At 36.8% G+C, this 21,029-nt stretch overlaps 1 protein-coding gene across 7 annotated transcripts in view; it reads right to left on the bottom strand.

The window, feature by feature from the left end:
• The window catches only part of EPB41L5 (erythrocyte membrane protein band 4.1 like 5), a 140,594-nt gene that overhangs the window by 32,976 nt on the left and 86,589 nt on the right, over window positions 1-21,029 (bottom strand). For 6 of the 7 annotated variants that reach the window (XM_078451378.2, XM_060625466.3, XM_078451377.2 and 3 more), the window contains exons 17-18: window positions 5,465-5,628; window positions 2,180-2,277 (exon numbers count right to left, since the gene is read on the bottom strand). In XM_078451378.2, the coding sequence (XP_078307504.1) occupies window positions 2,180-2,277; window positions 5,465-5,628 (262 nt within the window). Of the gene's footprint in view, window positions 1-2,179; window positions 2,278-5,464; window positions 5,629-21,029 lie in introns of those variants that run through there. The other variant, XM_060625468.2, reaches the window with a different exon arrangement.

Raw genomic sequence — 21,029 nt, 5'->3', positions numbered from 1 at the left:
AACCACATTTACATATTCCTAAAACACTTTTTTACACATGCTTGTTTTATATTCTACCTCTCTATCCTAATCCTGTATTTTCAGATTTATAACATATATTCTTATATATAGTGCATCATACCAGCCTGTCAGTCTTCATGGATCCTGATATTGCCTTCCAAAAACTGTATTTCTTAGCTGTTTTCTTTCATCTTATTAGTTTATCTTACAGAAAGTAAACAATAAACACGTTTGTATAACTGAATCAACAGTGTATCAGGATGTCAAGGGACTGCATCAATCCTGGGTAATAATGTAGGCCTCCCATGGCATAAGGTCCCTCTAAAATGGGTTCTCAAGACATGAGTTTGAAGTCAACTCTGCTGTCAGTAGTGCTAGTCTGAGCCTAACATTCTGTCACTGGCTTACAGCTTCTCAGTTCCACAATTCTTAGAGCTAATCATCCAAAATTGGTACTTTGCTTTACCCTAATGTATTTTATTTACAGGTTTTTCATTCTAAGATTACTTTAATTAGTAAAGCTTATATCAAGATTAATTTGCATTCCCTAAGAAAACGTGATCTACTGATGATAAAGGTAGAGAAATCAGACTGGATTAAAAATGTATCATATATATAAAACAGGAATCAAACTTGTATATAGCACTCTAGTTATAAAGAGGTCTCTTATTTTTTTTTAATACAACACTGAGTTCTTTCTTGTTATTCCTGCCTGGCGTTGATTAATCTCACTAAATATTAGCTATCATTTTTTCTAGCTATGTGAACCCCAGAATGTTCCTTTACGGCAGCCACTGTCCTTTACCTAACCTACTCTTACACTCCCTTTCCTATCCTGAACCCACACTCCTGTTCGTTCTTCAAGTCTTCAAGATTAATTTAACAGATTCTCTGCTTTGGAGGCTCAGTGATATTATAATAAGACATGCAGGGAATTTTACAAAAGAAACACATTGCTATTCAGTGGATTTGCATGAACTCCCTTCCAGTGGAACAATCATTCCTCTTCTCCCACCCTATGCCCAGCAAGATTCACCATTCTCCTTCAGGTTCATTCTAGTCCTTCATTAAATTCTTCTCAAATTAATTCCTAACCCTCTAAAACTTTCATCTAGAGCTTTCAATTAACCCTCTGTCTCTGACCCTGCATTCCCCTACCTATAGAGATAGTAAAAACAATGGACGATATGAAAGCAAACAGATCAATATAATTGAAAAATACTGAGGGGTCAAGAAAATGAAAGCCTTTCTGGAATTTAATCAGCTTGTAAAAGACATTCCTAAGCAAAAACAGAAAAAGGAAAAAGAAAACCAAGTTGGATTCAAAAAGATAGCTTGAACAATGACAAGAAAGAAGAAAATCACTCTCTCTGTTATACTGGTCTCTGAAGAAATTCCAGCTAGTTATCCAAGGATGAAAGAACACTACAAATCAGCTGGTCCCTTTTCCTCTTTAAAACCACAACAAAATTAATTCAACAGACCCTTGTTATCTGTTGTCTATATATGGAAAAAAGGGTGTCTCCAGATCATTATCTAAAATTTACTCTTCCATTTAGTAGGGACACCTAGTAGCTGACACAGTAAATTATTTTTACCTCATCTGATCTATTTTTAATTATCTCTATAAGTTATTTAAGAAAATTTTTAAATTACACTCAAACAATGAACTAAAGTTTAATATGTTAAATTGGGATGCACCCCCCACCTCACACCTAAAACTCCAAGGGCACAGGGTGGTAAAAGTTATGAAGGACAAAGCTGAAGCATCTCAAGTTCCATTCTCTTCCTTGTTTATAGGACAGAGCAGCTCCCATTTGAACAAATCCTTCTGTAATTTTGAAAGGCTTTCAACTGGTTCTTCAACTATAGCACAACCCATTGAATAGAATTAGAAAGAGGATGGGCTGAATCAAAAGAACAAGTTTAAAGCAACCACAATACTTTGCATGTGTGTTTAAAAACACTCAGGAGATGACTTTACAGTTCCTATCATGGCCCAAGTTTCTTCCTCTCCTCCAGAACATACATGAACTGTGCTTTTTAAAGAGATCTGTAAGAAGTCCACACACACACATTCCCCAGTGAAAGAAGAGAGAGAAAGCATCAGCTTTGGAAAGCAGGGATTTCCACAAGGTCTGAAGATGTGTACAGGTATATGAGGGAGAAATCTGAATACCTGGTTGTTGATGTTGACATCAACGCTGGGACGGGAGGACAGCAACAGACTGCTTTCCAACTCAAGGTGTCTGAGCTTCTCTGAGGCATCTTTTAATGCTGGGAAAAAATGGCAACATGGCCCCTTAGTCTGTCAATCTGTCATAGCTGTGTGAGGTAATACACTTAAGTTTTTTTCCCCAATACCAGTTATCAAAAATTAAATGGAATAATCCAGATGACCACAGAATAAATACATTTTCTTTCTAGAACCAGGTAACTATTAATTTAAAAGTTAACCCAAACAGGGGCACCTGGGTAGCTCAGTCAGTTAAGCGTCCAACTTTGGCTCAGGTCATGATCTTGTAGTTTGTGGGTTCAACCCCCGCCCTCATCGGGCTCTGTGATGACAGCTCAGAGTCTGGAGCCCACTTCAGATTCTATGTCTCCTTCTCTCTCTGCCTCTCCCCCGCTCGTACTCTGTCTTAAAAATGAACATTAAAAAAAAAAAAAAGAGCATGTTGGGGAGCCTGGGTGGCTCTGTCGGTTAAGCATCCAACTTCGGCTCAGGTCATGATCTCATGGTTCGTGGGTTCGAGCCCCGTGTTAGGCTCTGTGCTAACAGCTCAGAGCCTGGAGCCTGCTTTAGATTCTGTGTCTCCCTCTCTCTCTGCCCCTCCCCCACTTGCACTCTGTCTCTCTCTGTCTCTCAGAAATGAATAAACGTTAAAAAAAAATTAAAAAAAAAAAGTGTGGATAACTGAGTCCCAGTTGGCCTTTAAAAGTTAACCCAAACAGGAACATTGCCCTGTATCTACAGTACTCCTAGAAAGCCACTGGACATGGAATCTCAAGAGCACGTGCAGTTAAGAAGGCTTACCAGCCAAAATATCCGAAGAAAAGGCAGAGAACACCTGTGACACGATCCTTCCACAACCACAACCCAAGCTCCTCCTGCCGACCTCAGTACTTTGCCTTGCCACTTTCTTTCCTCGGCCCTGACTATACGCTGCCTAAAACTACACTTTTATGAAGCAAACAGATGGAGGACATACATTTATTCATTGACTGATACAACATATTATGTATTGATAACACAGGTGCAATGCAGGAAAAGCCTTTTGTCTCTCTTATGTTCCACCTAGCTGCAAAACACATTACAAATAAAGTTCTCTAACCACTGAAAAGATAATATATTAAACACAATTCAGCTTTAAACGAACTCTATTTAAATTAGCCACTCTGTAATAATCTTATTTTGCAGGGACTAATCTGGTATGAGTTTGAATTTTCACACAGTCTCATGAAAAAGCAAGCTGTTGAATGCCTAGTAATTTTTTTTTTTTAATTTTAACATTTACTTATTTTTGAGAGACAGAGAGAGGCAGAGCATGAGCAGGGGAGGGACAGAGAGACAGAGATACAGAATCTGAAGCAGGCTCCAGGCTCTGAGCTGTTTGTCAGCACAGAACCCAATGAGGGGCTTGAACTCAAGAACTGCAAGACCATGACCTGAGCTGAAGTCGGATGCTCAACCAACTAAGCCACCCAGGCGCCCCATGCCCAGTAATTTCTATTTAATTAGGTAGAAGGGAGGGAAAAACTATGAAATCATTTTCTCCTCATCAAAGGGATCTTATAAAGTGTCCATTCATTAACTCAGTGGATCCCTCCCAAGGCTACACATTAAAACCGGATAGGGAGCTTTTAAGGAATACTGATTCCCAAAGCTGATCCTAGTACGATGATAACAGAATTTCCAGAGATAGTTTTCCAGTACTGGCAGTTCTTAAAACTTTTCCAGTAATTTTAACGTACAAAATCACAAATTCAACACTGATCTTCCCCAAATCCTCCATTTTCGTTTATGTACTTTAATTGCCATCTCCTGGTTTTCTTAACGCTTCTTTATGCGATACTAAATTTTAAACATGATGATGTTGAGACCACAAATACTTTAGCTTATGCTGATAACTTAATACCCCCCAAAATTGGGTTCTGGGTTGGGGGGGGGGTTCTGGCTGAAATAAAGCTTCTTGTGCTACTTCTGTTTGTCTGAGGAACATCCTAAAATTACAGGATGTTTTTAAAAAAGTTACCATGTATAGCTACTTACCTATGTGAATCAGGATTTTGATATTATAGCCAAAAGAAAATACAGAATAAATTGGATACCAAGATTATAAAACCTTAATTCCTAATATCAAAACACTCTATTTTCATTGAATGACTCTGAACACGTTATAAATGTGAACTCAGTAAAAGTCTTATTAATGAAACCCCCATGCTACACAAGAATTTCTTCTGTCACAACTTCAACATCATTTAAGCTCTGTTTGAATACCTTTTGTAATGAGGGGCTCACTTCCTGTTAGGTATCTTAACTTTTTAAAAAGTTAAGCAGCACTCTTCCTGGATTATTTATTTTTGTGGGTCTGGAACAACAGTCCTCATTAATAACAAAATACTTCCTAGGAGCTAATGGGATGTCTGAACATCTATTAAATCCTGTGTTATAGGAAATCTTTAAGGAAATTTTCTCTTAATTTCCACTTAAGAAACAACGTAAAAAAAGCAAGTTTGAAAATTCATGAATGCTTAGGGTTCCTGGATGACTCAGTCGGTTAAGGTGCTGACTTCAGCCCAGGTCATGATCTCTCAGTTCACGAGTTCAAACCCTGCGTCAAGTTCTGTGCTGGCAGCTCAGAGTCTGGAGCCTGCTTTGGATTCTGTGTCTCCCTCTCTCTCTGTCCGCCTCCACCCCCCCCCCCTCCCCTGGCTTGTGCTGTCTCTCTCTCCAAAAATAAATAAACATTAAAAAGAAAAAAGAAAATTCATGAATGTTTAATGACTTATAAATGACACAAATGTTTAATTTTTTTTTTAATGTTTTTATTTATTTTTGAGACAGAGAGAGGCAGAGCATGAGCAGAGGAGGGGCAGAGAGAGAGGGAGACACAGAATCCGAAGCAGGCTCCAGGCTCTGCACTGTCAGCACTGAGCCCGACGCGGGGCTCGAACTCACGGGCTGTGAGATCATGACCTGAGCCGAAGCTGGACGCTCAACCGACTGAGCCACCCAGGCGCCCCAAATGACACAAATGTTTAATTGTCCCAATTATGTAATCTTAACAATTTCAATGGACCCTTAAGCCAAAAACAGGCAAGAAGGCACAACTATTCTTCCTTAAATTTTAAAATTCAACTATTGCATAAAACATTCTTGAAGGAACTGATTTAAATAGCTCACTTCAAAGGGATGTAAAATAAAAAGTTGTCCTTGATGTTATACAGAACATTTACTTACTCCCGCACTCCTCTTTAGGTTCCTCTAATCCAGTTTGCCCGGTGACTGTGTTAACTTCATCTGGCACTTGGGGTGTTTCCAGAGTGTCAGGTGCCCCAATTAGATCATCAATGGTTGTTTCCATTAAGTCTGGACTATCTAGCAAATCAATATTCAGAGGCAAGCTGTAAGGGTGAAAGAAAACTAACTTAGATCAAGAAATTTATCATGAATTTAAATACTAACAAAAATATCCTATGAAAACAAATCCATGTAAGAGTTCATATCCCAACTGATTTAGTCATCTGTCAAAACCTTTTGGGCAGACTTCTCTTCCAGCCAAAAATGGCATCAAAGGGACTAGATTTAGCACCCCCCCATACCCCAAAATAACTGAAGGAGAAGAAAAGAAACTATTTTTAAGATATTTCGGCATCAGATAACACAGGCAATCTGGAAAACAAAGATGGTGAGCTCTATGATGGCCTTGAGAGAATTCCCATGCAGTGGTGCAGAGGTGAAATGAGACTGGGCGTGGAGGACCTAAGCTGAGAAGATGAGGCTCACTCTGGGCTACAGGGCCTACTTCCACAGACTGTAAAACACATAATTCACAGGGTACTGAATACTCAGAAAGGTCTTGCCTCAGTAGTGGAGAATAATTAACCCACACTGGGCATGGCAATGGACCCACCTAACATATCATAAAAATAAGACCTGAAATGCTCATATTGTTTCTAAGTAACAATTGCATCCCAAAATAAAGCTCAAGAAGATTTACAAGAATATAAAATTATCTAGCATCCAACAAAGTAAATTTCACAATATCAGGCATCCACTGAAAGATTACCAAAAAAAAAAAAAAAAAAAAAAAAAAAAAAAAAAATTGCAAATTTAACAGAATAGTTAATCAATAGAAATTAATGTTAGAATTCGCAGAGAAAGACATTAAAACAGTTATTAGAACTACTCTATGTTCATAAAGTTAAGCAGAGACCTAGAAAATATAAAAGACCCAAATCAAACTTCTTGAGATAACGGAGATGAAAAATATATTGAATGGGATTGACAAGAGATTTGAAATTAGAAAAGGCACTGAGTTTGAAAGCACAGCAACAGAAATTATAAAAAATGGAAAACACAGAGAAAAAAGAATCCCTCCAAAATGAAAAGAATATCAGTTAGTTGTGGGACAAGCAGTGTACTTTATGAATAATTGGAGTCCCGAAGTGGGAGTGGGACCAAACAAATAGTTAAAGAAATAACAGCTGAAGTCTCTCTAAATTTGATGAAAACTGTAAACCCACAGATCTAAGAATCTCAACAAACCCTGAACACAAGCAATATAAAGAAAACTATACCAGAGCATGTTATAATCAAACTACTTAAAACCAATGATAAAAAGAAAATCTTAAAAGCAGACTAAGCCATTATGTGGTCAGAGGCATAAAGATAAAGATGAAAGCAGATTTCTCATCAGAAACAATGCAAACTAGAGGGCAGAAGGGGAACATATTGAAATCACTGAAAGAGGAAAAAAAACAAAACCCTACCAACCCAAATTTTACATCCAGCATAAAAAGCTTTAAAAAGCAAAGGAAAAGTTAGGCATATACCAAAGAAAAACGAAAACATACATCCACACAAAAATTGTACACAAATGTTCAGAGCAGCGTTATTCCTAACAGCCAAAAAGTGGAAACAACTAAATGCCCATCAACTGAAGAATGGATAAATAAGATGTAATACAGCCACAGAATGGAATACTAATCAGCAATACAAAGGTGTGAAGTACTGATCGATGGTACAACACGATGACCCTTGAAAACCTGACGTTAAGGGGAAAAATTCAGACACAAAATACCATCTATGGTAGGAGTCCACTTATATGAAATGTCTAGAATAGGCATACCCATAAAGATAGAAAACAGATTTGTGGTGGTCAAGGGATGAAGGAGGGATCAGGGAGGAATGCAGACTCACTGTTGTGGTGTAAGGCATGAAATTAAGATTCAATATTAACTGCTGCCTTGACACATTGGGCCTTGCAGGGCTCCAAATGCCTAACCATGAGTTCCCCTACTCTTAACCAGATATGTGCCCCACCCCATCCTGTGGAAAAGTTGCTTCGGCACCTGGCTGGCTCACTTGGCAGAGCATGTAACTCTTGATCTCAGGGTTTGAGTTCAAGCCCCATGTTGAATATAAAGATTACTTCAAATAAAATTTAAGAAAGAAAAGAAAGAAAAGAAAGAAAAGAAAGAAAAGAAAAGAAAAGAAAGAAAGAAAGAAAGAAAGTAAGTAAGTTAGTTCCCCATGCAGCTGTACTAGTTGCATTCTACTTGGTTTTTAACTTAATGAGTTTTACTTCCCTGCCAGCCTATGAAATTATTTGAACAAGTAATCACACCTTCTAGTGGGAACCAGGGGTCACCTCATCCTCATGTTACTATAAAGGCTGCCTCCCACAGCCCATGTTTGTTCACTTTGATCCCAAGTACAACACCCATGTGGCCCTGTATGTTGTGAGGTTTTCCCCTCCGTTGAGCTGTGAGTATATGTAACTAATACATTGCTATCTCATCTGTCCCATGTTGGATGTTGTATGCTCAGTCATCTTGTGGTATTTAGGGTAGGGGATCTCTCCCAAACATGAGAGTGAATAGGAACTGATCAGAACAACTGCTAAAGGGTATGGGGTTTCTTTTAGGGGGACAAAAATGTCCCAAAATAAAACTGTGATAAAGGCTATAAGATCCTACAAACGTATTAAAAACACTATTTTTTTAAAGAAAGATTTTCTTTTTTGTGTGTTTATTTATTTTGAGAGAGAGAGAGAGCGAGCAAACATGCACATGAGAGAGAATTGAGCAGGAGAGGGCCAGAAAGAAAGGGAGAGAGAGGGAATCCCAAGCAGTCTCAGCACAGAGCTCTGTGTTGAGCTGGATGCAGGGCTCAATCTCACAATCATGAGATCCTGACCTGAGCCAAGATCAAGAGTCGGATACTTAACCAACAGAGCCATTCAGATGCCCTTGAATGTTCACTTTAAATGGGTGAATGGTATAGTATGTGAATTATATCTTAATAAAGCGGTTAAAAAAAAAAAAGTCAAAGTAAAAACACCATATTCACACAAAAGAATTCATGACCAAAAGACCTGCACTAAAAGAACATTAAAGGAAGACCTATAGGCAGAAGTAAAATGAAAAATGTATTATGGAATTTATAATATACATAATAGTAAAATGCTTGACAAATGATAATAAAAAGCCTAGGGGACAGAAATACAAGTACCCTACCTATAGTAAGGTTCTTATGGTATAATATCCCTTAAATGTAGACTGGTAAGTTGTATATGCTAAAGCAACCATTACGGTAAAAACAGCACAAAACAAAGACACAAAGAATTATAGCTAAGGACTGAAGAAAAGACATAAATAAAAATTTTTAAAAATACCTGATTAATGAAAAAGAAGGCAGAAAGAAGGAACAAGAAACATGGGACAAACAGAAAATAAATAACAAAGATGACAGACTCAAACTTAATCACAGCAATAATCACAATACATGTAAATGACCTAACACACTAATTTTTAAATGCAGAGATTGTCAGTTAAGATTAAAAAAGTGAAATCCAATTTTAGATTGGATACTGCCAATCTAAAAATTTTAGATTTAGATTTAGATACTGCCTATCTAAACAATTTAAATATAAACAAAGATTAAAAATAAAGATAGAAGAAGATATATATCAAGCTAACACTAGTCACAAGAAAGTCTGACTGAATATATTGATATCAGAGTACAGTTCAGAACAAAGAAGAGTGAGTACCTAAAATGAAGATGATCACTTTATCAGGATAAAGGAGTCATTTAGTCAAGAGAACGATACTAAATATTTATGAACTTAATGACAGAGCTTCAAAATATATGAAGTCAAAACTGAAAGAACTACAAAGAGTAATGCACAGATCAATAATTATGATTGGAGATTTCAATACCCCCTTTCAATAACTGATAGAACAACCAGTTAGAAAATCAGCAAGGTAGACCTGAACAACACTAACCACAACTTTACTTAATTGACATTTATAGAATACTACACTCAAAACACCAAAATACACATTTTTCTTAAGTGCGCATAGAATAACCAGTAAGAGGGATGCCTGGGAGGCACAGTCAATTTAGCATCATGACCTCGTGGTTCGTGAGTTTAAGCCCCACGTCGGGCTCTATGCTGGCAGCTTGGACCCGAAACCTGCTTTGGATTCTGTGTCTCCCTCTCTCTCTGTCCCTCTTCCATTCATTCATTCACTCTCTCTCTCTCCCTCTCAAAAGTAAACATTAAAAAAAAAAAAAAAATTACCACTAAAGCCATAAAACAAGACTCAATAAATTCAAAAGGATTCAAGTCATATTAAATATGTGTGTTCTCTGACCAGAACAGAATTAAATTAGAAATCCAAAACAGAAAGATCCTTGGGAAATCTTCAAATATTTGGAAACCATTTAAGGAACTTCTAAATAACCAATGGCTCAAAAAAGATACCAAAAAGAAAATCAGAAAAGTATCTTGAACTAAACAAAAATGGAAGCATAACATATTCAAATTTGTAGGATACCACTAAAGTAGTACTTAAAGGAATATTTAAAGGACTAAATATCTATATAAAAGAAGAAAGTTCTCAAATCAGTGACCTAAGCTTATACTTTAATGAACTGCAAAGAGAAGAACAAATTAAATGCAAAGTAAGAGGAGGGTAGAAAATAATAAAGATCAAAGGGAGAAAACAATAGAGAAAATGAATTCAACCAAGAGCTAGTTCTTTGAGAAGCTCAACAGAATTGTTAACTTTTAGCTAAAGTGATAAGGAAAAAAGAATATGTATTTACCAATATCATGAATGAGAAGGGTGACATCACTATAGATCCTACAGATATTAAAATGGTAGAAGAGGGGTGCCTGGCTGGCTCAGTCAGTGGAGCATGTGGCTCTTGATCGTGGAGTTGTGAATTCAAGTCCCCCATTGGCCACAGATCTTACTTTAAAAATATATATACATAATAAAATGGTATAAGGGAACATTATGAACTTTATGCCAATAAGTTCAACAACTCAGATGATATGAAAAAACTCCTTGAAAGACAGAAACTACCAAAGTGCACTCCAGAAGAAACAGAAAAATCTGAATAGACACATATAAGTAAAGAAATTGAATTAGTAATTAAAAACCTCACAAAGAAAAAAATCAGGCCCAAATGACTTCACTGGTAAATTCTACCAAATATTTAAAAGAAGACATAATGCCACTCTTCAACAAACTATTTCAGAAATAGAGGAGGAGGCAGTATTCTCTGACTCACTCTATGAAGCCATTACTACCCTGATACTGAGCCATACCAAAGACATAACAAGAAATTAAGCAAGAGATCAAAAGGATTGGCCACCATCACCAAGTGGGATTTACCCAAAGTATGCAAACTTGGCTTAACATTCTAAAATCAATTAAGGTAATATACCATATTAACAGAAGAAAACCATACGATCACCTCAATAGATGCAGAAAAAGCATTTGACAAAATTCAATACGATTCTTGGTAAAAAAACAAAAAACAAAAAAACTCTTAAACTGGGAATGGATAAGAATATCCTTAATCTGATAAGGATATTTACAAAATACCAAGAGCTAACATCACATTTAATGATGAATGAATGAATGCTTTCTCCTGTAAAAACGAAGTAAGACAAGGCTGTCCATTGTTGCCACTGCTATTCAACACTATACTACAGGTTCTAGCTATAATGTAGTATAGGGGGGAGAAAAAAGGAAAAGGACAGAAAAATAAACCAAGGACACCCATAATGGAAAGGAAGAAGTAAAGAGAAGGAGGTTTTTACAGGTAGATTATAGAATCCTATTTGTCTTCGCATTCTATTTGTCCTCAAATCCTAGAAAGTAATAAATGAGTTCAGCAAAGTTGCCAGATACAAAATCAACATACAAAAGCAAGTATACCTATATACTAAGCAATGAACAACAGGAAATTGAAATTAAAACTCTATTCATAATATCATAAAGAATAAAAACTTAGGAATAAACTTAATAAAGGACAGGCAGGACATGTACACTTAAAGAATTTACACGTAAATTAATGGTGATCTAAGTAAATGAAAAGACATCTCATACTCAGAGATCAGGACATTTACTATTGTCAATATTGGAACACTTAATATTGGCAAATCTTTCCAAACTAATCTACAAATTTAATGCATTCACTGTCTAATTCCAGCAGGGTTTTTTTGTAGAAATTGAAAAGCCAATCCTAAAATTTGTATGAAAGTTCGAAGCTAGAACAGCCAAAACCATTTTGAAAAAAAATAACAAAAGTTGGGAGGATATACACCATCTGATTTTAAAACTTACTGTAAGTCACAATAATGAAGACAGTACGGTACTGACACAAAGACAGACATGTAAATCAAGAAAGAGTTCAGAATTTCTTACATTTATGGTTTTTATCAACACAAACCAATGGAGAAAAGAATAATATTTTCAAAAAAAAAAAAGGTGCCAAGATAACTAGATATACATGCAAATATATGAAGTTAGACCTTTCCCTTACACGATACATAAAAATTAAATTAAAATGGATGACAGACTTAAGCATTAGGAGCTAAAACTGTAAATATTTGAAGAAAACACAGGGGAAAAGTATCTGTGACTTTGGATTGGCAAAACGTTCTTATTAGGATAGGATACCAAAGGTACAATGTATAGAATAAAAATTTGATAAATTGAACTTTACCATAATAAAATGTTTGAGTTTCAAAAGACACTATGAAAGTGAAAAGAGAAGGCACAGATTAGGAGAAAATTGTTGCAAATCATGTATCTGATAAGGGACGAGTATACAAAATATACAAAGAACTCTTAATAAAAAGACAAATAAACCATATAAAAATGGGCAAAAGGTTGAACAGACATTTCTCCAGAGACAATATATAAATAGCTGATAAGTGCATGAAAAGATGCTCAGTATCACAAGCCCTCAGAAAAATGCTAATGAAAACCACAATGAGATACCACTATTCATTCACTCAGTACAGTAGATATAATCAAAAAGACAAAATAACTATCAGGATGTCGAGACACTGGAACCCTCATTCATTTCCACTCTAGAAAACAGTTTGCCAACCCTTGAGAAGTTAAAATGTAAATTTACCATACAACCTAGCAATTTTCCTCCTAGAAGTCTATACAAGAGAAATGATACCTTATTGTATACACAAATACATTTACAGAAACATTCGTAACATTACTCATAGTAGCCCAAACATAAAAACAATCCAAATTCCCACCAACTGGTGAAGAGACAGACAAAATGTGTATATCCATACAATGGACTACTAGTCGGCAGTTAAAAAGAACAGACTAGGATCATGAACCTCAAAAACATTATGCTAGGTGAAAAAAGCCAGACATACACCCCTGCATATTGTATAATTCCATTTATATGAAGTGTCTAGAAAGGACAATTATAGAAACTGAAAATAGATAAGTGGGTGCCTGGGGGAGCGGGAGGGCAGGAGCATTACTTAAGTTTAAACCAGCACAAGAGAACTTTTTGGGATGATGAAAACATTTTAAAACAGATTGTGGTGATGACTGTACAGTTCTATACATTTCTAAAGATGGAATTGTACACTTACAATAAATGAATTTTATAAGTAAAAATGTCCTAAAAAATTAAAAAAAAAAAAACCACCTTAGCCAAACTCAGAATTTAGAAATTATTGGGGTGCCTGGGTGGCTCAGTCAGTTGAGCATCTGACTCCTGATTTCAGCTTAGATCATGATCTCAGGGTCATGGGATTGTGTTGGGCTCTGTGTTGAGCACGGAGCCTGCTTAAGATTCTCTCCCCCCCCCCCCCATCCTGCCCCTCTCCCCCACTCGTGCTCTCTAAAATAAAAAAATCAAAATAGAATACAATTAAAAAAAGAAATTTAGAAATTAGCTAGTTCAGCCAAGTTGCAAGACACAAGATTATATATATTTTTATATATTTATAAAAATCAACTGTATATCCGTACACTAGCAATGAACAAGAAACTAAAATGAAACAACTTCATTTAGAAATTCAACGTATTCTAAATGTTTTTTGGGTTTTTTTTTTTTGTTGTTTTTTTTTTTTTTAAAGAACCAGAGACTGTCAACCCAAATCATCTGCTGTGGAAAGTTCAAAGCTTTAGATCATTTTGTTGATCTAATACTGAGTTAGTGGAAAGGAAAGGAATTGCCATTGTTTAGAAGGTTCCATGCTTTCCTAGAAAAATGAAGGCCACATTTCACTTACTTACCTAGTGTCTAGGAGCCAAGTAAGAAAAAATTCTTTCAAAAACTGTAAAAAGAGGTAGTAAGAACAAAGAGAATTTCTGCACAAGAGACCTGTATCCTAGAGTCTTATCTCTGCAACCACCCAGGAGTACAGCTTTGGACAAATCACTTTATCTTGGTTTTCAAAATGTGTTCTACAGAGCCCAAAGGATTCCACAGATATATGTAAGTGACTTATCTATGGGTAAGGAAAACGTGGTGTTTTGATCTCCCCACAGTGATTTTAAGGACTTTTATTTAGAATTCCCAGGTAAATTTAATTCCAATGATTTCTTGGCTAAAAACTCATTTGGAAACCACTGGAGTAAAGGCATTTCAGGCGCTTTTCATCTTTAGCACTAAAATTATAAAAATCTATTAGTGTAAAACCATATCATCAGTTCATTTTCAAGCCTTTTTCCACTGCTCTAAATGGTATCTCCCCTAAGAGTGATTCAGTGTCACCTGTGGGGCTTTTTTTTTAAAATTTAAATAACATCTTCAAAAGAAGAGTTGGTGGTGGTAACATGGAGAATAGAAGACGCAAAAATTGAAATACTGGAATTTGTTGAAGCTGGTTGATGAACATATTGCAGTTCATCATATATTCTATGTAATTTTGAAAGTTTCGTCATAAACTTTTAAAGATGTGGATAGCAATCATTTTGGACAAAAGGTTGTGATAACTGGTGAGAGTTTATCTACTGTGGTTCTAACATGGACACAGAACATAATTTTCTTTATACACTATGGGTCTTAGTCTATTCAGGCTGCTGTAACATAAACACCATAAACTGTGTGGCTTATCAACAACATTTATTTCTCAGGGTTCTAGAAGCTGGGAAGTCCAAGAACAGGCACTGTGTCTGGTCGAGGTCAGCTTTCTAGTTCAGAGACCATTTTTTTCAGTGTATCCTCATATGACAAGAGAGGTATGTGAGGGATCTTTCTGGTATCTTTTTTTTTAAGGGCACTAATCCCATTCATGAGGGCTTCTACCTTCATGACTTAATCACCTCCCCAAAACACCATCACACTGGGGATTAATTCTCGACATATGGATTGGGGGGAGGGGGACACAAATATTCAGTCTATAACATCCAGAAATAAGGGGGGAAAACCCTTTATTAATTTCAATTATATGAAATTAAATAGAAGCCCATATATACAAGAATGTTGAATGGTCTCAGCCTTTCTGTTGAAGAACAGTGATTAAAAAGTACCCATGTTAGGAGTGTCTCCCACTCAAATTCTTACCTTGAAGTCCTAATGCCCAGCACCTCAGAATGTGATCTTATTTGGAAATAGGATGTGTGCAGCTGTAATTAGTTAAATTGGGATGAGATCACACCAGAGAGTAGGGTAGACACTTAATCCAATATGTGCAGTGTCCTTACAAATGGGGGAAATTTGGACACAGATACCTACACAAGGAGAATGAGGAGAATGCCACATGAAGATGAAGGTAGAGATCGGGTGATGCTTCTGCAATCCAAAGACTGTTAGCAAACCACCAGAAGCAGGTGGGAGACATGGAACAGGTCCTTTCTCATAGCCCTCAGAGGCAAGCAATCTTGCCTACATACTGATCTCTGGGATTTCTAGCCTCTAAAACCATGAGACAGAATTTCTGTTGTCACCCAGTCATAACAGCAGTCCTAGCTAATTAACACATCTCACATTCTAAATATCTGAGCAGGACTTACTAAGAAAGAACCTGAGAACACCGTACTTTCCAGACCATGAAAGACAAATCCACAAAAACATTTTGCAAGAAAATTCACAGGACATAAGTGCATTCTGACTTTTCTCCTCCTCTCCCCAGGACAGTAGGGCATTGCAAAAGCACATCCAGTAAATGGAGGCTCTAAAAGAACTTGAGAAAGGGCATAATGGCATCTTACTTGGTGGCGGGGCACTGCTGAACATCAGAAACTAGTAAGCCGATGTCAGGAAGCATAGGGAGAGTTCTTGAAAATCTGATATATGAATCTGTAAGTTTGGGAGCATATGCAAATATACTTTCTATGCAGGGAAGTGCCTCCTTCAGCATGCAGAAGCCTAAATTCACTGAAGCCAAATTTAATAACATGGAGAAAAAAGACCAGCAGTTGGATAAAGTACATTTCTACTGTTTGGCACAGCAAGAATGCATAGATTCCCAGAGGCCAAATTTGAAACAAGTCGCACATCAAAATGAGTAACAGGAATGGATGATAATACATTTTTAAAAAATCCATGTGTGGATTAAAAACAAATTATTTCCTTTACAGGTGAGAAGAGGAAAAATTCTCTATTTTTCTAAATGTTTATTTATTTATTTTAAGGCGGGAGGGGCAGAGAGAGAGGGAGAGAGAAACAGAGGGAGAGAGAGGGAGAGAAACCCAAGCAGGCTTCTTGCTGTCAGCTCGGAGCCCAATGTGGGGCTCGTTCCAACGAACCATGAGATCATGACCTGAGTTGAAATTCAAAGCGGGTGCTTAACTGACTGAGCCACCCGGGCACCCCAAAAAATTCTTTTATAGGAGAATGCCAACACCTATTCATGGAAAGAATGACAGAATTAGAAAATAACCATATTGTAAATACCAAAGTACTAATAACTGATTCAGACAAAAATTATCAACAGATGCTAAGAAACCATTGGGTGTGAGACTGTTAGGGAACAGGACATTGACACTCCACAGATTAGAGCAAAAAGGAAACAGGTACTTTTACAGAAAAATCTGGTGAATATCACCTTAACCAAAACGTTAGTAAAACTGTTAAATTTCAATCTAATCATGAGAAAACAACCACATACATCTAAGAGGTATTCTGCAAAGAAGCCAGCATCGACTCTTTTAAAAACATTAACACCACAAAAGGCAAAAAAGGGTGAAGAACTTTTCATGATTAAAGAGATATGAAAAACTAACTGAAACCTTGATTGGATCCTGAATAAGGAAGAAAACCAGCTATCAAGGGCATTTACTGAAACATTTCGGAAAATCTGACTATGGCCTATGTATTACAGTATCACATCACTGTTGAATTTTGAGTGTGGTAAACATATTATGTACAAGAATGTCTGATTTTTGGAGAGACATACAGAAATATTTAGGAAGGTAGCGATATAATGTCTCATTATGATCCTCAATTACTTCAGCCAAGAAAAAGTCAGCAAATGGGCAAAATATGTTAACAAGTAGAAAATCTAGAAGGGCGTATGACTCTTCATCCACCGTCCTCTCAACTTTTCCGTGGGTTCGAAGTTTTCCAAAATAAAAAATGGCAAGGAAAAGAAAAAAAGCGTATGTGCTTCCCCTGAGCCAAGTTAAGTCCTGCTAGAAGCCCATTTAACATAAGTCCACCCGTGAGACAAATTTACCAAGGTAAGATGACACACAATATGGGTGTACTCACGGGCAAGAGCTGAGCCAGGAGTAAACGAAAGAAGAGTGTTGCCAAAGGTGAAATGTGAAGTACACTGCCTATGTGGGCAAGTGATAGGTTCTATAAGGGCCTCTGAAAATAAATGTATTCGGGTTTAGCACAAAAGAGCTAGCACATATATACAGGCCATGACACCATGCTGGATTACAACAGAATCATTCAAGTAAAATGTTGCTCCCTTTCCTCTTTCTTCTTCCTCAACCTTGAAAGTAAGCACCACAAGAGTAAGAAGAAAGTAACGATTAAAAGAACAAAACAACCGCCACCCCTATCAAAATGAGAATGCAGGGGCATTCTGGGTGGCTCAGTCGGTTAAGCGCCCAACTCTTGGTTTCAACTCAAATCATGATCTCATGGTTTGTGGGTTTGAGCCTCACACTGGGTGCTGACAGTGCAGAACCTGCTTGGGATTCTCTCTCTTTCCCCCTCTTTCTCTGCCCCCCCCCCCAGTCAAAATAAGTTAAAAAAAAAAAATGAGAATGTGGGAAGGAAAAATCATTATATTGGGTGTAAGATTAAAACTGGACTTTCTGTAACTTAAGGTATGTTTCAATTACTAAAAATAAGACGATTCTTCTAAGTACAAATGAAGGGCTAGAAAGGGTAAAGAGTTGACCTTGTATAGATGAATACAGTAATTAAGAGAAAGATAAAGCAGAGAATTCAGGCTTTTCCAAAAACAACAGTGATAAACTCCCATTAATGAACGGGGGCTCAAGACAGGAAGAACTCAGGGAGCTGGGAATGGAAACAGGCACTGGGGTCAAAAACCCAACTCCCTGGGAGTAATGAAACCCAAGACACCTCAAGCGAGACAGTAAACAAGAGTCAGACTCACTACCTGAAACAAAGGTACTGTAATTTTTTGATAGGAACAGAGGCTCAAATGACAAGTGCAGTTTCAAATGAAAAGTGCTTGCTTGCTATGAAGGGAAGAATTAGAAATATCTGTGCAACCAACAATAAGACCACCATATACTGACTCAAGGACTGGAGGAATTTCTCCAGAAGATCCTACTCTAAGACCTTCTTCAGAGCTGAGGATTTCAAAAATTCAGGCTGGGGCAATTTCAAAATTGCCTTATTGGAAAGGAGTATGGTAAAAAGGAAAGAAAACAAACCTGTTTAAAACAAGGCAAACTGAACTCACCAACAAAAAATTACAAAGCATATTTTAAAAAATCATTATATTTCTCATAAAATAATTTTTTCATAAAATCACTCTAAGGTGACAATATAAGGACACAAAATCACATTCATTTATAAGGAACAAAAAAGGTGGGGAGAGGGGTGCTGGGTGGCTCAGTCAGGTAAGTGTCCAACTCTTCATTTCAGCTTAGGTCAAGATCTCACAGTTTGTGAGAGATCAAGTCCAAGTCAGGCTCCGTGCTTGACAGCTCAGAGCCCTCTTGGGATTCTCTCTCCTTCTCCCACTGCCCCACCCCTGCTCATTCTCACGCTCTTTCTTTCTCAAAATAAACAAACATCAAAAGGTGGGGGCGGGGGGGGGGAGTAGAAATTTAAAGGTAGTGGAACAGATGAACAAGTGGCATTCATTAGAAAGACTATAAAAAGCTAAAACCTAATTCTGGGGGTAGGGAAAGCCTAGAAAAAAACTAAATCACTCTAGAGAACTCAAAAGAAGTTGTAAACATGTTCTTCCATTTTATGTATTGTCTTTTTACTTTCTTGATAGTATCACTGGAAACACAAAAGTTTTAATGTTTGATGAATTCCAATTTATTTTTTCTTTTGTCACAGGTGCTTTTGGTATTATATCTAAAAGACTATTGCTGAGTCCAGTCACAAAGATTTACTCCTGTGTTCTCCTCTAAGACTTCTATAGTTCTAGCTATTAATTTTAGGTCTGTGATCTATTTGGAGTTCATTTTTTTTACATGGTGTGAGGTAGAGATCCAATTTCATTATTTTCTATGTGAATATCTAGTTGTTCCTGCACCCTGATGAATTTTTTTTTAAAGTAGTGTTGACACAACTGGATACAAACTTGGAAACAAACTTAGATTCAATATTCATACCTTATACACCAAGGTAGTTCTAAGTGGATCTGAGATTACTGATATTACATAGATACATTACTGATATTACAAGTTACTGATATTATATAGTTAATATCCCTAATACGCATTAAAAACTTCTTAAAAATAGGGAAGAAAAAAGTGAACAATTCTATTGAAAAAGGTGGAAGGGGACACTACAAATGAGAATCAAACCTGGGGCGCCTGGGTAGCTCAGTTGGTTAAGCGTTCAACTCTTGATTTCAGCTCAGGTCATGATCTCAAGGTTCGTGAGTTCAAGTCCCCTGTCAAGCTCTGCACTGACAGAGTGGAGCCTGCTGGGGATTCTGTCTCCCTCTCTCTCTGTCCCTCCCCTGCTCACACACATGCGCAGGTATGCTATGCTCTCTCTCTCTCTCTCTCTCTCAAAAATAAACAGTGGCACCTGGGTGGCTTAATCAGTTAAGCATCTGGCTTTGGCTCAGGTGACAATCCTCACACACTGTTAGAGCCCTGTGTTGGGCTCTGTGCTGACAGCTCAGAGCCTGGAGCCTGCTTCAGATTCTGTGTCTCCCTCTCTCTCTCTCTGACCCTCCCTCACTCATGCTCTCTCTCTTTCAAACATAAACGAACATTAAAAAAATTGTTTTTCATAAATAAACATTAAAGAGCCAATTCTCACAAAAAATGCAAATGGCTCTTAAACATAAAAAATATGCTAATAAAAGGAATTTAAATAAAAACTACACAGAACATATCCATCATTAATATTGATTATGGTGTTGGTATCACAGGTGTATACATGTCAAAACTTATCAAACACTTTGAATAAATGTACTTTACTGTGTATCAAATGTACCTCAATAAAGCTGTAAGAAAAAAAAAGACATATACTTCATCTCCAACGAAGGGGAATCTGGCAACATCTAGAAAAATTAAGATGTATTTACTACTAAATGAATACCATAATTACATAGGAAAAAAAGGAACTAATCCAAGTAAAATTTAAATATAGTATTTTACTTATTCTCAGACTAAAGAGAACTGTGGATACTGAAATTTACTTAGATTTGTTGTTGGTAGCGGTATGCATACAGCAATTCTGAAGCTATTGATATGTATCATACAAGTGGGCAAATATGGAATCAGTATACTGCTAGTAGTTAGGTTTCTCACTAGGGAAGAAGAGAAGGGAAACAAAAATAAGGAACTGGGGAGGCAAAGAACCCAGATACAGACTAAAATTAGAGTATCAGTATGAATTTGTGATTTAAACATACCTATTTTTTTCACTCTGTCCACTAAGTCTAGAAGCAATGACATTTACAGGAGCAGTGAACATAATCTAATGCCCAGATCTTGATTGCTAAATACCATTTTAACTAAAAGGATTCCAGGCTCTTAAAAAATGGCTGCCTTCAGGGCTAAGGCAAGGAAAGTACAAGATGAGTGTGGACCCTCTTATACCAAAAACTAAAAAAAGTTCTCAGAAAGTGAAGGGGACATAGTAAGTGGTAAGGGACATAGTTTGACAGGTTTTCATTGGCCAGATTTGGGACAGGTTGACTATCAAAGGAATACCACGAACTATATAACACACTGAATGAAAGAATCCACAAATCCATGTATAAATAGACAAGAAAAAGTTCTTTTTGTAGAACACCAACTGACCAACTAACTAGTGTAGAGAATGATAGTTAGCAAATCACCATTTTGCAACAATAACTAATTTTCACCATTAGGTGGAAGTTTGC

The sequence above is a fragment of the Panthera onca genome, chromosome C1, assembly GCF_046562875.1.
Source record: "Panthera onca isolate mPanOnc1 chromosome C1, mPanOnc1 haplotype 2, whole genome shotgun sequence".
In the NCBI taxonomy this organism is placed as follows: domain Eukaryota; kingdom Metazoa; phylum Chordata; class Mammalia; order Carnivora; family Felidae; genus Panthera; species Panthera onca.
The sequence above is the reverse complement of the archived record's forward strand: the minus strand, read 5'-3'. Positions and strand labels throughout refer to the sequence as shown.